Source organism: Pteropus alecto, unplaced genomic scaffold (assembly GCF_000325575.1).
Source record: "Pteropus alecto unplaced genomic scaffold, ASM32557v1 scaffold43, whole genome shotgun sequence".
In the NCBI taxonomy this organism is placed as follows: Eukaryota; Metazoa; Chordata; class Mammalia; order Chiroptera; family Pteropodidae; genus Pteropus; species Pteropus alecto.
The window spans coordinates 41,381-53,389 of NW_006435764.1; the positions used below are offsets into that span (position 1 = coordinate 41,381).

Below are 12,009 nucleotides of genomic sequence, written 5' to 3' on the forward strand. Positions count from 1 at the left end.
TGGATGGGGGGCGGCGGGAGTGGGGATGAAAGGTGCCTCGCCCCACCCCCCGGGGCGACTGGGACCCGCATCCCTCAGCTACTTCCCAACTAAAGTCTCAAGGCGGGAGGTAGGGGCGCAGAGGATGCCAGGTCCCGTGTGTCCCACCCAGGGTCCCCGAGGATTATGGGCGGGAGCCTATGGCGCAAATCCAGGTAGGCTCCGTGAAGGAGGCGGGCAAGTCCCCTGGGCTGGACTTGGCGGGAGCCCAGGCCACCCGGCATTGGAAGACCAAGAGAGCGTGGGCGTGGCAGGAAGTGCCCGGATGCACGGGAGCCGGAGTCAGGCGAGAGACGGCAGCCCTGCTCCTCTGGGGGGTCCCCGGCGAGAGAGCCACGATGACCCATCCGCACGCCTGCAGGCTGTGTGGCCGCTGAGCGGCTCCCTAACCTCTCTGTGCGCCGGCATGCTACTGAAAGTTGTTTCGAATATTATTTTGCTGTTGATATCTTCAAGTTTGTCTTCCCTTCTTCTGCTCCTAATAACTGCCCCAGACTCCTGGTCACCAAAGCCGGGTTCCGGATCCTCCTTCCATCCTCCCCCGGCTCTGGCTCTCCGCCCTGGGGTCCCCCAGCCCCTGCTCTTTATCCCCAATCCTTCTTTCAGAGACCTTTGAAACAGCCGCTTGGGGGCCCCCTCCTCCAGTATGCGCCCCCGCCCACCCTTCACACCCACACGGATGGAGGGGTGTGAATGCTAACCTGCCCCCTCAGGCCTCCAGAGCCTTTCTGGGGACTCCCCGGGGCAGAGTTCAGGCTCTGTCCCCCAGCACCCACCCCCCACTCACCCTTCATGTCCCTGGGGTTCCAGGTTCTCACCCTGATGGTGCACCAGAGCCGCCTGGGGGGTTAAACGCAGATTCCCAGGTCCTGCCACACAGAGGGCCCTTTGGTCTGTCTCCAAGCTCCCTGAGTGAATTTTCCCGCCTCTGCCACAGACCCGGCTCCTCCAGGAAGCCCACCGCCAAGCCTTGCTGAGTTCTCGCACTCTCTCCCCACATCCTGGGTCCTGGAGCGGAGGGCCAAGCAGAAAGTTGGTCCAGGGGCTGGACAGGCTCTGAGCCTGGGGCCGAGAGCAGTGGGGACGCCCAGACCATGTGGCTGGTCTCCCTGGCCCTGGTCCACCGGGGGAACACCGAGCCACAGAGGCAGGAGGCCCACAGTGGGGAAGGGTCTGCATGTCCTCGGGGAGGCCGGTCACAGCTTTGGGACACCTGCAGCCCTCCCTGCCAAGAGGAGGGAAGCTCCACAACTGGCCCCAGGGCCCCTGCAGGCTGCTGAAAACCATCCCCCACCCGGGCCTCCTCTCCTCCTATAGCTGTGACCCCACCAAAGCCCCCTCCCCAGGGCCTCCGCACAAGCCCATCAGACCCTTGCCTGTTGCCTGCCCCCAGCCATGTGCCGGGCGGCCTCCGAGGGCCCAGGTGGGCCCCAGCGAAGGGCGGGCCACAGGCCCGTGCCAGGCATGCGCCTCCAGGCTCACTCAGCTCCGCACAAACTTGTCTCCCGGGATTTTTCCACACAAAACCCGTCTCCCAAGGACGCGACCGGTCTGATGAGCTGGGTGTTCCCAGCCCGCCCCCGGTGCCCCCACAGTCCTGCCCGCACGGACGCCTCCCTGGACAGACTTGCCGGGCCCAGGATGGAGCCCAGGACCCCTCAGCCGGCAGCAGCCTCCAGGACGGTCCCAGGGGCCCTCGGTGTCCCCACCGCCAACAGGGTAGGTCCCCCACCCCTCCAGCCCAGAGGCCTTCCCAGGCTTCACCCAACCTCTCCAGGGTCCCTCTAAACCCCCCTACATTGACATCTGACTGCCGCCCGTAGCCACCTCCTCCCACACTAACCTCGCCCCCATCCCCCTCTGCACCCAGCCACCAACCCCGACTGGGACCACGTTGTTTCTGTCAGGACTGATTGTTGATTAAAGCAAATGTCGCGGGGGTGGGTATAGGCCACACAGGAGAGAGGGCCAGAGGCAGGCTCTGGGGAGAGCAGACTGTTAGGGTGGCCCACAGCCCACAGGTGACTCTCCTAGGGGAGCCGAGGAGGTCCATGAGGCCCCTACCCCTCCAGCCATCCCGGCCTCACCCCTCACCCCCAGTCTACCAGGGGCCTCTCCTGGATCCACGCCAGGCCTACCCAGGCCTTGGTGCCTGCTAGTCCAGCTGGACGAGGGAGGGGCTCTGGGAGACTTCGGGGGCAAGCCCCCCGAGGTGGGGCCCTGTCTCCCCCTGCCCCCCCGTACTCCCACAACCCTCATTCCTACTCTCCGGACTCCTGGGCTCTTCCCTGAAAACCCAGCTCCAGCACCGGCTTGGGAGGAGGGCCCCTGAGTCAGCCCCCTGGGGCAGCTCCACCTGTCCCTCCCATCACAGCCCTGCTGAGCCCCGACTCACGTGTCAGGACGGGCTCCCCCCCACAAAGCCTGGGGGGCAGGAGCCAGGAGGGGCGCCAGAGAGGGCTGAGCCAGCCTTCCCAGGCCTCTGCAGGGGGTGGGGGCAGGGCTGGAGGCGATCTCTGGGTCTGCAGGATGGAGGTCTGGCGGCCGTGCCCTGGGGGGCCAGCTGGTCTACCGGAGGTTTCTGGGGTCTTGCAGGCACCAGGGACCAGGACCCTCCACAGGGCCCTCTTCCACCCTGAAGCTCCACCCTAAGCCCTTTATCCTCGATCTTGACCCTTAGCACTGACCCCTGACCCTCAAGAGTGGCCCTTCATGCGGACCCCTGCCGAGGCTTCACCCCAGCTTCCTGGCTGGGTCCCTGGAGCTGCCTAGAGCCCCCAGGCCCCAGAGAGGGGGAGGCCCTCCCCTTCAGACTTCTCAAGGCGGCTGACAGCAGGGCAGTAAGGCCTGGTTAGCCCACTCCCCCTGCCCCGCCCCCGCTGCCCCATCTCATAGAGCTGATGTGGCCTCTGCAGGCTGGGAACCAAGACAGCCCCAGGACCCCTGCTGCCCTGTCCTGGAACCTGGGAGGAGGGGAAGCCAGGCCAGGACCTGGGCCAAGCAGGGCCTGTTCGTCTGCCCAAATTCCACCTTAAGCAGGCCGCGGCCCCTCCCTCCTACCTGGCCCAGGTGTCCCCGCCTCCCGCAGAGCTCAGGGCTGGGCGGGCAGCTGTCTCCTGGAGGCTCTGGGCTGGGCGAGGCCAGCGGGGAGGGGACTTTGGGGACGGGGCCTCGCAGTAGAGACAGTGAAGACTGCAGGCTGGAGGCAGCGGCAGCGGCCCAGGCTAGGCGGCCCCAGCCCCGCGCGCCTGCCGCCATGCAGGACGGCAACTTCCTGCTGTCGGCCCTGCAGCCGGAGGCTGGAGTGTGCTCCCTGGCACTGCCCTCGGACTTGCAGCTGGACCGCCGGGGCACGCAGGGGCCGGAGGCTGATCAGCTGCGAGCTGCCCGCGTCCAGGAGCAGGTCCGCGCCCGCCTTCTGCAGCTGGGCCAGCAGCAGAGGCACAATGGGACAGCCGAGCCGGGGACAGTCACTGGGGCGGCCAGAGGTAGGCGGATGCCGGCGGGGTGGGCGCCGGGCAGTGGGGTTGGTGGTGGTGGGCGGAGGTGGCCTCGGTGGGTGTGATGGTGCTCAGACCAGAGGCCGCGTTGCGGCTGCCCAGGGCCCAGCTCCTTGACTCACAGGCCTGTACTGACTGAGTCACCCGCCCCACCCTGCCGGGTGTGGGGCAGGCCGTAGGTGGGGCCTCCCGCCACCCCCAGGGACCCCGCGTCCTCTTCCCCGAGCCTGCCTGGGCCCCGCCTGTACCCTCAGCCCAGAGACCCCCGTGGAGGATGGCGGGACGGTCAGCACGTGGCGGGCCAGCCAGGCCCATCTCCGGCAGCAAACCGGAACATGCACATGGACAGTCCCCCGGGACACGGGCTCACACATGGTCCCGGGGACATGCAGACACACCCGTCAGTCCCAGTGAGATGCAGACGCCCAGACTCCGGCACCCCTCCCCACCCCACAGTCCATGGGAATGAGCAGAGGAAACGCGAGGGCGGGGTCTGGGAATCCTGGACGCCAGCCACCGCCTGCCCAGCTGACCAGGGTCCCCTGTGGAATCACAGGGCAGCTATAGTGGCCCACATAGTGTCTGTGAGGCCCACGGGTTGGGGGAGGGCCCCTCAGTGCCCGGCAGACCGCCCCGCAGGAATCCTGGCTCCACGATGGTGTGCGTGCGTGTGCATGCACGTGCGTGCAGGCCGTGCGAATGTGAGCATGTGTACGTGTGCGTGCATGAGTGTGAACGCCGTTTCCTCCCTGCCCTTCCACAGGGGTTCACGGGAGGGTTGGCCTGCATAGGGGCCGCCAGGCAGCCTGGCTTCCTGGGTCCCCCCACCTGGGTCACGGCCTTGCTGGTGGCCTGGTTGGTGCCCAGGGGTCACAGGATGGAGGATGGAGCAGAGAGGGCCTAATTACCACCATGGCTACCCTGCCAATTAGGGGAGGAGGATTATAATTTGGGGTGGGGGTAAGGTCCCCAGGCTGGGGCGTGCCTCCCAGGCTAAGCCTCGGTGAGCGTCAAAGGGTTAACAGCCCTGCCCAGAAGCCTCGTTAACCCAATGGGGCTGGGGCTGGGGCAGAGGCTGGGGGGGTCTTCCCTCCACTTCACCCCGCGCCCCTCAGCCAAGCAGAGCCATCCTCCGTCCTCCACCCACCCATCTGTCCACTCTCCGCAGAGTCGGGCCGGTGCCATGGCCCTCGGTTTGTGTGTGGCTGGATGGGGTGGGTGTGGCTCCGCCAGGTGGGACAGGGGACCGCCTTCAGGGCACGCTATGGCCTCAGTGAGCAAAGCCTCATTCCAATGTGACCGCAGCACAGGAGAGGATCACAGGAGGTCAGCGTGGCTTCCTGGAGGAAGGGCCAGGCACTGCGCCCTGGTGGGGATTGGAGAGCTGGTGCAGGACACTCCCCAGGGGCCTGGGAGGCCTTTGGGATGGACGCATCTGACCCCCAGCACAGCTAGAGGAGCAGGCGGCTATGGGAGAGGGACCGCCAGGGCTGAGGTCAGAGGAGGCCGGGGGGGTGGGGGTCGGACAGGAGGCCCGTGCTGTGCCATCTGGCCTGGCCAAGCTACCACTGTCCCTGCCCATAGGCACGTCCTGGGGCCAGTACCACACCCTGCAGACGGGTTTCAGCTCACGCTCCCGGGGCCTGAGTGGGGACAGCACCTCGGTGAGTGACACTCGCTCCAGCTGGGAGAGTCTGAGCTCTGTGGTCATGTCAGGGAGGCTTTGGGGAAGGTGGGGGCCCAGCACCCCCCTCACTGCCCTTCCGCCCTGCCCGCAGACCTTCCGGCCCATCGCCAAGCCCGCCTATGGCCCAGCCTCCTGGTCCTCCCGCTCAGCCGTGGACCTGAGCTCCAGTCGGAGGCTGAGCTCTGTTCATAATGGGAGCAGCGCGTTTGGAGCTGTGGGGTACGGGGGATCCCAGCCCGCCACAGCCATGGCCCCCAGGCCCGTGTCCTACCATGAGCGTGGCGGGGTGGGGAGCCGGATGGACTACGACACCTTGTCCCTGCACTCACTGAGGCTGGGGCCCGGGGGCCTGGATGACCACTGCAGCGTGGTGTCAGAGCAGCTGGAGCCCACGGCCACCTCCGCCTACAGGGCCTTTGCCTACGAGCGCCAGGCCAGCTCCAGCTCTGGCCGGCAGGGGGGCCTGGACTGGCCAGACGCTGCCGAGGGGCCGCCCAGCCGGACCATCCGCGCCCCCGCCATGCGGACGCTGCAGCGATTCCAGAGCAGCCACCGCAGCCGTGGGGGGGCGGGGGCGCTGCCTGGGGGTGTCCTGGAGCCGGTGGCCCGGGCGCCATCCGTGCGCAGCCTCAGCCTCAGCCTGGGTGACTCTGGCCACCTGCCGGATGTGCGTGGGCTGGACAGCTACAGTGGTCACCGGACTCTGCAGAGACTCAGCAGCGGGTGAGCTGGACCTGGCCCAGGGAGGGGGCTTCCGCCATGGCCCTGGCCTGTCCCCAGGGTCAGCCTGACCCTTGACTCCTGTCTCTGCAGCTTCGATGACATTGACCTGCCCTCGGCAGTTAAGTACCTCATGGCCTCAGACCCCAACCTGCAGGTGCTCGGTGCCGCCTACATCCAGCACAAGTGCTACAGTGACGCTGCGGCCAAGAAACAGGTGCTGCCCGCGACGTCCGCTGACTGCCGCACCGGCCCCCACCTCTCACCGACCTCTGGGCCCCAGCTGCCCCTCCCTGATCCCCTAGCTGCCCGGACAGACCCCGTCCCACCCAGAGCCTCCTCTGCAGGGGAGAGGCAGCAGGGAGCGGTTTGCACACGTCTGCACACCTCTGCACACACCCGCGCACACCCGCATACATCTGCACCCATCCCCGCGCGCCTGCGCACCCTGCGCACGCCATGGTGTGTGCCCCGCGCACTGACACGGCGCGCCCATGCCCGCAGGCCCGCAGCCTCCAGGCCGTGCCCCGGCTGGTGAAGCTCTTCAACCACGCCAACCAGGAGGTGCAGCGCCACGCCACGGGCGCCATGCGCAACCTCATCTACGACAGCGCGGACAACAAGCTGGCCCTGGTGGAGGAGAGCGGCATCTTCGAGCTGTTGCGGACCCTGCGTGAGCAGGACAGCGAGCTGCGCAAGAATGTCACGGGTGCCCGGTCCCCGCCGTCCCCGCCGTCCCTTGCCTGTGTCGCCCGCTCTGCCCTTCTGCTCCTTTCTCTCTTCTGTCTCTGTGCTGGCTCCTCCTGCCCCATCTCTCTCCTTGGTCCCCACGATGACTTTGTGGCCAGCCTCCAGGACCTGGGGCCCGTGTCCCCAGGCTCGACGGCAGCCCCGTGACCCTGCAGGTCTCACTCCCACTGTCCCCAGTGGGGCTCCTGGGTGAGGCTCAAAGTGCCGGGCAGGGCCCTGGGAGAGGTCGCAGCCTTTTCCCACCATCCCCAGAGGAGACAGAGGGGGTTGGCAGGCAGTCCCTGACCCTGGCCTCGGCCCCACCTGCCCCAGGGATCCTGTGGAACCTGTCCTCCAGTGACCACCTGAAGGACCGCCTGGCCCGAGACACACTGGAGCAGCTCACGGACCTGGTGCTGAGCCCCCTCTCGGGCGCCGGGGGGCCACCCCTCATCCAGCAGAATGCCTCCGAGGCCGAGATCTTCTACAATGCCACGGGCTTTCTCAGGTGCACTGGAGAGAGGCGGGGATGACGGCCCCAGGCAAAGAGCGGGTGCCTGGGGAGCCTGGCTGACAAGGCCAGGGCCTGGGGGAAATGTGCAGACTAAGCGAGGCACAGGTGCAGGCCCGCCAGATGTGGCCACCCAGTTTGATTCAGTAACTCTGGGGGCTGCAGGGTCAGGGTTCATAAAATCAGAGACTCGATCGGACATTCGTAACCTCCTCTGGACACTTGGAGTGCAGCGGGACCAGGGCCAGCAGCGTCCAGTAGGAACCAGGAGTGGGAGGTGCCTAGAGGCGGGGCCCAGCTGGGGGAGGGGATGGGCGCTAAGGACCTCAGCCCTTGCGTTCCAGGCCCCACGGGGGGTGGGCTCTTCCCCGAGTCGCTGTGCGGGTCTCTGACCTGCCTCTATCCACAGGAACCTCAGCTCGGCCTCCCAGGCCACTCGCCAAAAGATGCGCGAGTGCCACGGGCTGGTGGATGCCCTGGTCGCCTACATCAACCACGCCCTGGATGTGGGCAAGTGCGAGGACAAGGTGAGGAGTGGCCCGCGCCACGGGGGGCCGCGGGTTGCGCCCGTTCTGACCAGAGCCCGCCCTCCGCAGAGCGTGGAGAACGCCGTGTGCGTGCTGAGGAACCTATCCTACCGCCTGTACGACGAGATGCCGCCGTCGGCCCTGCAGCGGCTGGAGGGCCGGGGCCGCAGGGACGTGGCTGGGGCACCACCCGGCGAGGTGGTGGGCTGCTTCACGCCACAGAGTCGGCGGCTTCGAGAGGTGGGCGCAGGCCTGGGCGCGCGGGTGCAGGGGCCAGCCTGGCCCGGCTGACCCTCTGCACCCTCCCGCTCAGCTGCCCCTCACGGCCGACGCGCTCACCTTCGCCGAGGTCTCTAAGGACCCCAAGGGCCTGGAGTGGCTGTGGAGCCCCCAGATCGTGGGCCTGTACAACCGCCTGCTCCAGCGCTGTGAGCTCAACCGGCACACGACGGAGGCGGCCGCCGGCGCGCTGCAGAACATCACCGCCGGCGACCGCAGGGTGAGGGGACACGGGAAGAACACAGACGGGAGCGCGCACTCCAGGAGTGTACGGTCTGTCGGGGACGGGATGGAGGGACAAATGCCACCTCGTGAATGAGCCAGAACGTCAGAGTGAGAGGAAAGAAGGCAGGCCGAGAAAGCAGGGGACACCTGAGGGGCAGCGAAGAGCGGAGGTCAGAGTCCCAGGCAGGACAGGCCTCGAGGCTGTGGGATTCCAGCTCCGCGCCGGCGAGAAGAGGGGCGGCGGTGTGAGCCGAGGCGCATGCGCAGAGTCCGCCGGCTGGTGCGCAGAGGCAGAGAGCAGCCAGTCCCGCCTCAGCTCGCCCGCCAGGGGCCCTGAGGGTGCAGGGAGAGGGGCCTGCTCTCACCCCACCCCACCTCCCCAGTGGGCGGGCGTGCTGAGCCGCCTGGCCCTGGAGCAGGAGCGCATCCTGAACCCGCTGCTGGACCGCGTGCGGACGGCCGACCACCACCAGCTGCGCTCGCTGACCGGCCTCATCCGAAACCTGTCCCGCAACGCCAGGAACAAGGACGAGATGTGTGAGTCAGGCATCCCGCAGCCCGGGCTCGCCCGCACGCCACCCAGCGGGCTCGGCCCTGGACTTGGTCTTTATTCTGGCCGGCTGCAGCCGGGCAGACAGACAGGCACACCGACTCCCTGGGGGCTGGGAGTGGGGCTGACACTGACCTCCCGGCCTCCCGCAGCCACCAAGGTGGTGAGTCACCTGATTGAGAAGCTGCCGGGTAGCGTGGGTGAGAAGGCCCCGCCGGCCGACGTGCTGGTGAACATCATAGCCGTGCTCAACAACCTGGTGGTGGCCAGCCCCATCGCCGCCCGTGACCTGCTGTACTTCGACGGGCTGCGCAAGCTGGTCTTCATCAAGAAGAGGCGGGACAGGTGGGGACCCCGACTGCCGCCTGCATGCCTGGCCCCGGCCCCACTCCCGCCTTGACCCCTGACTCTGATCCCAGCCTGGCGCCCCCCCACACCTCACCTTCTGGCTGTACCTTTCCCCTGCTGACCCCTGCCCCCACCCCACAGCCCTGACAGTGAGAAGTCCTCCCGGGCAGCCTCCAGCCTCCTGGCCAACCTGTGGCAGTACAGCAAGCTGCACCGGGACTTCCGGGCGGTATGTTCTAGCATCCAGGGTGGGCAGGGCGGTGGGCGTGGACCTGGGAGGAGGATGTGGGGAAAGACACTCGGGCAGGAACTCGCAGAAAGGGACCAGGGACCCAGAGTCAGGGATCCAAACCAGCATCCCCGGGGAGGCGGAGCGGGAAGCAGGGCAAGCCAGTGGCCTGCGTGCCACCTCACTCGGCCCCCTTCCACTGCAGAAGGGCTATCGAAAGGAGGACTTCCTGGGCCTGTAGGCAAGGCCCTCCCGGAGGAGGGGACTGCTGCTCGGCCCGGCCTCTGAGGGACAGGCTCGGCTCCATGCTGCTTGCCGGCCAGCCTGGAGGAGAAGGCTGATGGCCCAGCGGCTACTCACTGGAGCCCCAGCTGCACTTCGAAGGGCCTGGGCACCAGGGAGAGGACAGGGGACGGGGTACAGCTGGGGACTAGGCTTCTGCAGGGCAGGGAGTGGGGCAGGGCTTGAAGCTGCTCTGGTGCATGGGGTGGTGACCAGGTCATACTGGCAGAGGTGGGGGTGGCCGGGGCCCAGTGCCTCAGGACAGCCAGCACTGGCAATAAAGGTGGTTGTGAACACAGCAGCCACAACTGCGCATGCTTCCTTGATTGGTCAGACCCCAGGGACGCCAGGATGTCCCCAACCACACCCGTCTCTGGGCTAATGCACAAGCCTCTCCAGGTCAGGGACAGGGGTGTCCAGCAAGGGGAGAACTGGCCAAGAGTATAGGAGATGGGGCACATGGCAGAGGCCTTGGTGCCACCCGAGGCACAGACACAGCTGAGCTGGAGGCTTCATGTGCATTATGACCGCTCCTGGGGCAGCTGTGACTGCTCCTCATGTCGGTGCTGCCCTACTAGGCTGTGCTCAAATGGTAAACACACCCAACACTTCTCCTTGCCCTGCCCTGTGGACCTGGGGGTGCCCTGACCAGGAACTCACACCATCTGAGGCCTGGTGTCTAGTAAGTTCTGGGGCCCCTCCCCCATCTCACCAAGCCAGGCCACTGGTTGTGGATTCCCACTGATATTTTTACAGCAGAGAGCTTCTGCAATGTCAGAACCTGAAGCCTCTAAGGGGCCTGCCCCCCTAGGACCTGTCTGGGTCAGAGTGGGGCTAGGGCGGGCATGTCCCCTAGCAGGGAGACCCAAAGAGGCTACAGCAGGAGACGTGCCCCAACTGCCTCAGGATGGAGAAAGGGAGGGGTTGAGAGGACAGCTGGATTTGGTGACCGAGTAGCCGTGGTCAAGGGTCCCAGAGAGCCTGAGATGGAAGTGTGGGGTACGCTGCCCAGGAGAGAGACCAAGGCCTAGGAGGGATCTAAAAAGACTTTATTTTCTGGCACAAGGAGGGGCATTAGGGCCACTCCCCTTCCCAAAGGGTCACAGGGCCACATGCAGGCAGGGAGGGCACAAGGCCCCACTCCCAGCTGTCACGGGCACCCTGTGGTTCCTGCGGAGGGGGGGGCTACATGTCATCCTCAGACACCAGGCAGTAGAAGTCCGTGCGGGCACTGTAGTTGCGGGAGCCGAGGTCTGAGACGTCCACCTCGCTACCCCGGCCCTCGCCCAGCGACACCCCGCTTGCATGCACTGGAGCCGATGGCTCCCCAAGGACAGGCCCTCGGACACCTGGGGAGGGAGTACCAGCAGGCCTGAAGCTGGGCTGCCCACAGCTGGCCTCTGCGGGGCTCACTCCCTGCTCACCCTCCTGGGTGGTGACCTGACATCCTGGAGGTCGTCTAGAGGCCTTAGGCCCAAGAGCCTCAGGAAGGGGCAGTTAGGAGACCCCGGGGGGTCAAGCTCACCCACGTTCAGCATGGAGGAGTCCCTGCCACCTGCGCCCATTTCTGAGCGCCTTCCTCTGCCCTGTGCAGCCCTCCTCCACCCCAGGCTGTTTCTCAGGGTCAGCGGTGGGCCCCTGCGGGCATACCCAGGTCCCCTTGGGGGTCGGGGTCCAGCTCCGGGTCCAGGGTCCCGCCTTCCGGGATGCGGCCTCGTACAATCAGCATGGGATCCTTGTCATCCTGCAGCCGGGTCTGAGGGTCTCCCTCCATCGCTCTGTACTGCACCTTCCGCGGCAGCGCCAGCTGCAGCTCTTTCCAAAAATTGGACGAAGGTGTCTAGGGGCCAGGGTGGGGTAGTCAGCTCGTGTGAACACGGAGGGGACGCAAACACTGGTAGCCCCCGGCCACCTGGCAGCGCGGTTCACTGGCTCCCAGAACCTCAAAGGAGGCCCCTACTTCGGGCACCAGGCCACGGAACCCCCACCCACCCCAGAGCCCGCACCACCCTCCGCACCACGGAGCCGGGCCTCCAGCGCAGCAGGGTCACCAGGTGGCGGTGCTGATGCAGCAGGTGCAGCGCGGGGTGCACGGGGTCGCGCCGCTGGGCCTCGAAGGTGATGAAGATGGGTCTCCGCGTGAGTTCCAGCAGCCGGCACAGGCCCTCCCTGCGGGGGCGGGACCGTCAGCTGGGTGCGGATGGTCCTCCCCCCAAACCCCCCGCTAGACCCACCGAAAGCTGTGGCTGCACCAGGCCCGGCCCAAGAAGGCTTCTGACAGCACCACGATGAGGCGACGGCAGCGGCTCAAGTTTACCAGGAGGTCTGCGGAGGGCTCTGCGAGAAGCGGGCGTGGGCGTGGGCGTGGGCGTGGGCGTGGGCG

General features: G+C 67.0%; 2 protein-coding genes across 5 annotated transcripts in view; one reads left to right on the forward strand and one right to left on the reverse strand.

Annotated features, from left to right (window-relative positions):
* Positions 1–2,488: 2,488 nt before the first annotated feature.
* On the forward strand, positions 2,489–9,922 carry PKP3 (plakophilin 3). 2 transcript variants are annotated; one of them, XM_006910946.3, is made up of 13 exons: positions 2,489–3,527; positions 5,124–5,203; positions 5,318–5,949; positions 6,040–6,163; positions 6,451–6,655; positions 7,009–7,183; positions 7,596–7,713; positions 7,783–7,953; positions 8,027–8,212; positions 8,601–8,754; positions 8,920–9,112; positions 9,257–9,344; positions 9,550–9,922. In XM_006910946.3, exons 1-13 carry the CDS (start codon positions 3,296–3,298, stop codon positions 9,583–9,585), a joined length of 2,394 nt encoding a protein of 797 aa, XP_006911008.1. In that variant the 5' UTR covers positions 2,489–3,295; the 3' UTR covers positions 9,586–9,922. The 2 variants fall into 2 exon arrangements, with proteins under 2 accessions (XP_006911008.1, XP_024902151.1); XM_025046383.1 differs by lacking the exon at positions 2,489–3,527 and adding an exon at positions 4,591–5,034.
* A 732-nt stretch (positions 9,923–10,654) lies between these two features.
* SIGIRR (single Ig and TIR domain containing) overlaps positions 10,655–12,009 on the reverse strand; it is a 4,583-nt gene continuing 3,228 nt past the window's right edge. For all 3 annotated transcript variants that reach the window (XM_015588651.2, XM_025046374.1, XM_025046375.1), the window contains exons 7-10: positions 11,861–11,967; positions 11,645–11,795; positions 11,277–11,466; positions 10,655–10,975 (exon numbers count right to left, since the gene is read on the reverse strand). In XM_015588651.2, the coding sequence (XP_015444137.1) occupies positions 10,812–10,975; positions 11,277–11,466; positions 11,645–11,795; positions 11,861–11,967 (612 nt within the window). In that variant the 3' untranslated portion in view covers positions 10,655–10,811. The remainder of the gene's footprint in view (positions 10,976–11,276; positions 11,467–11,644; positions 11,796–11,860; positions 11,968–12,009) is intronic.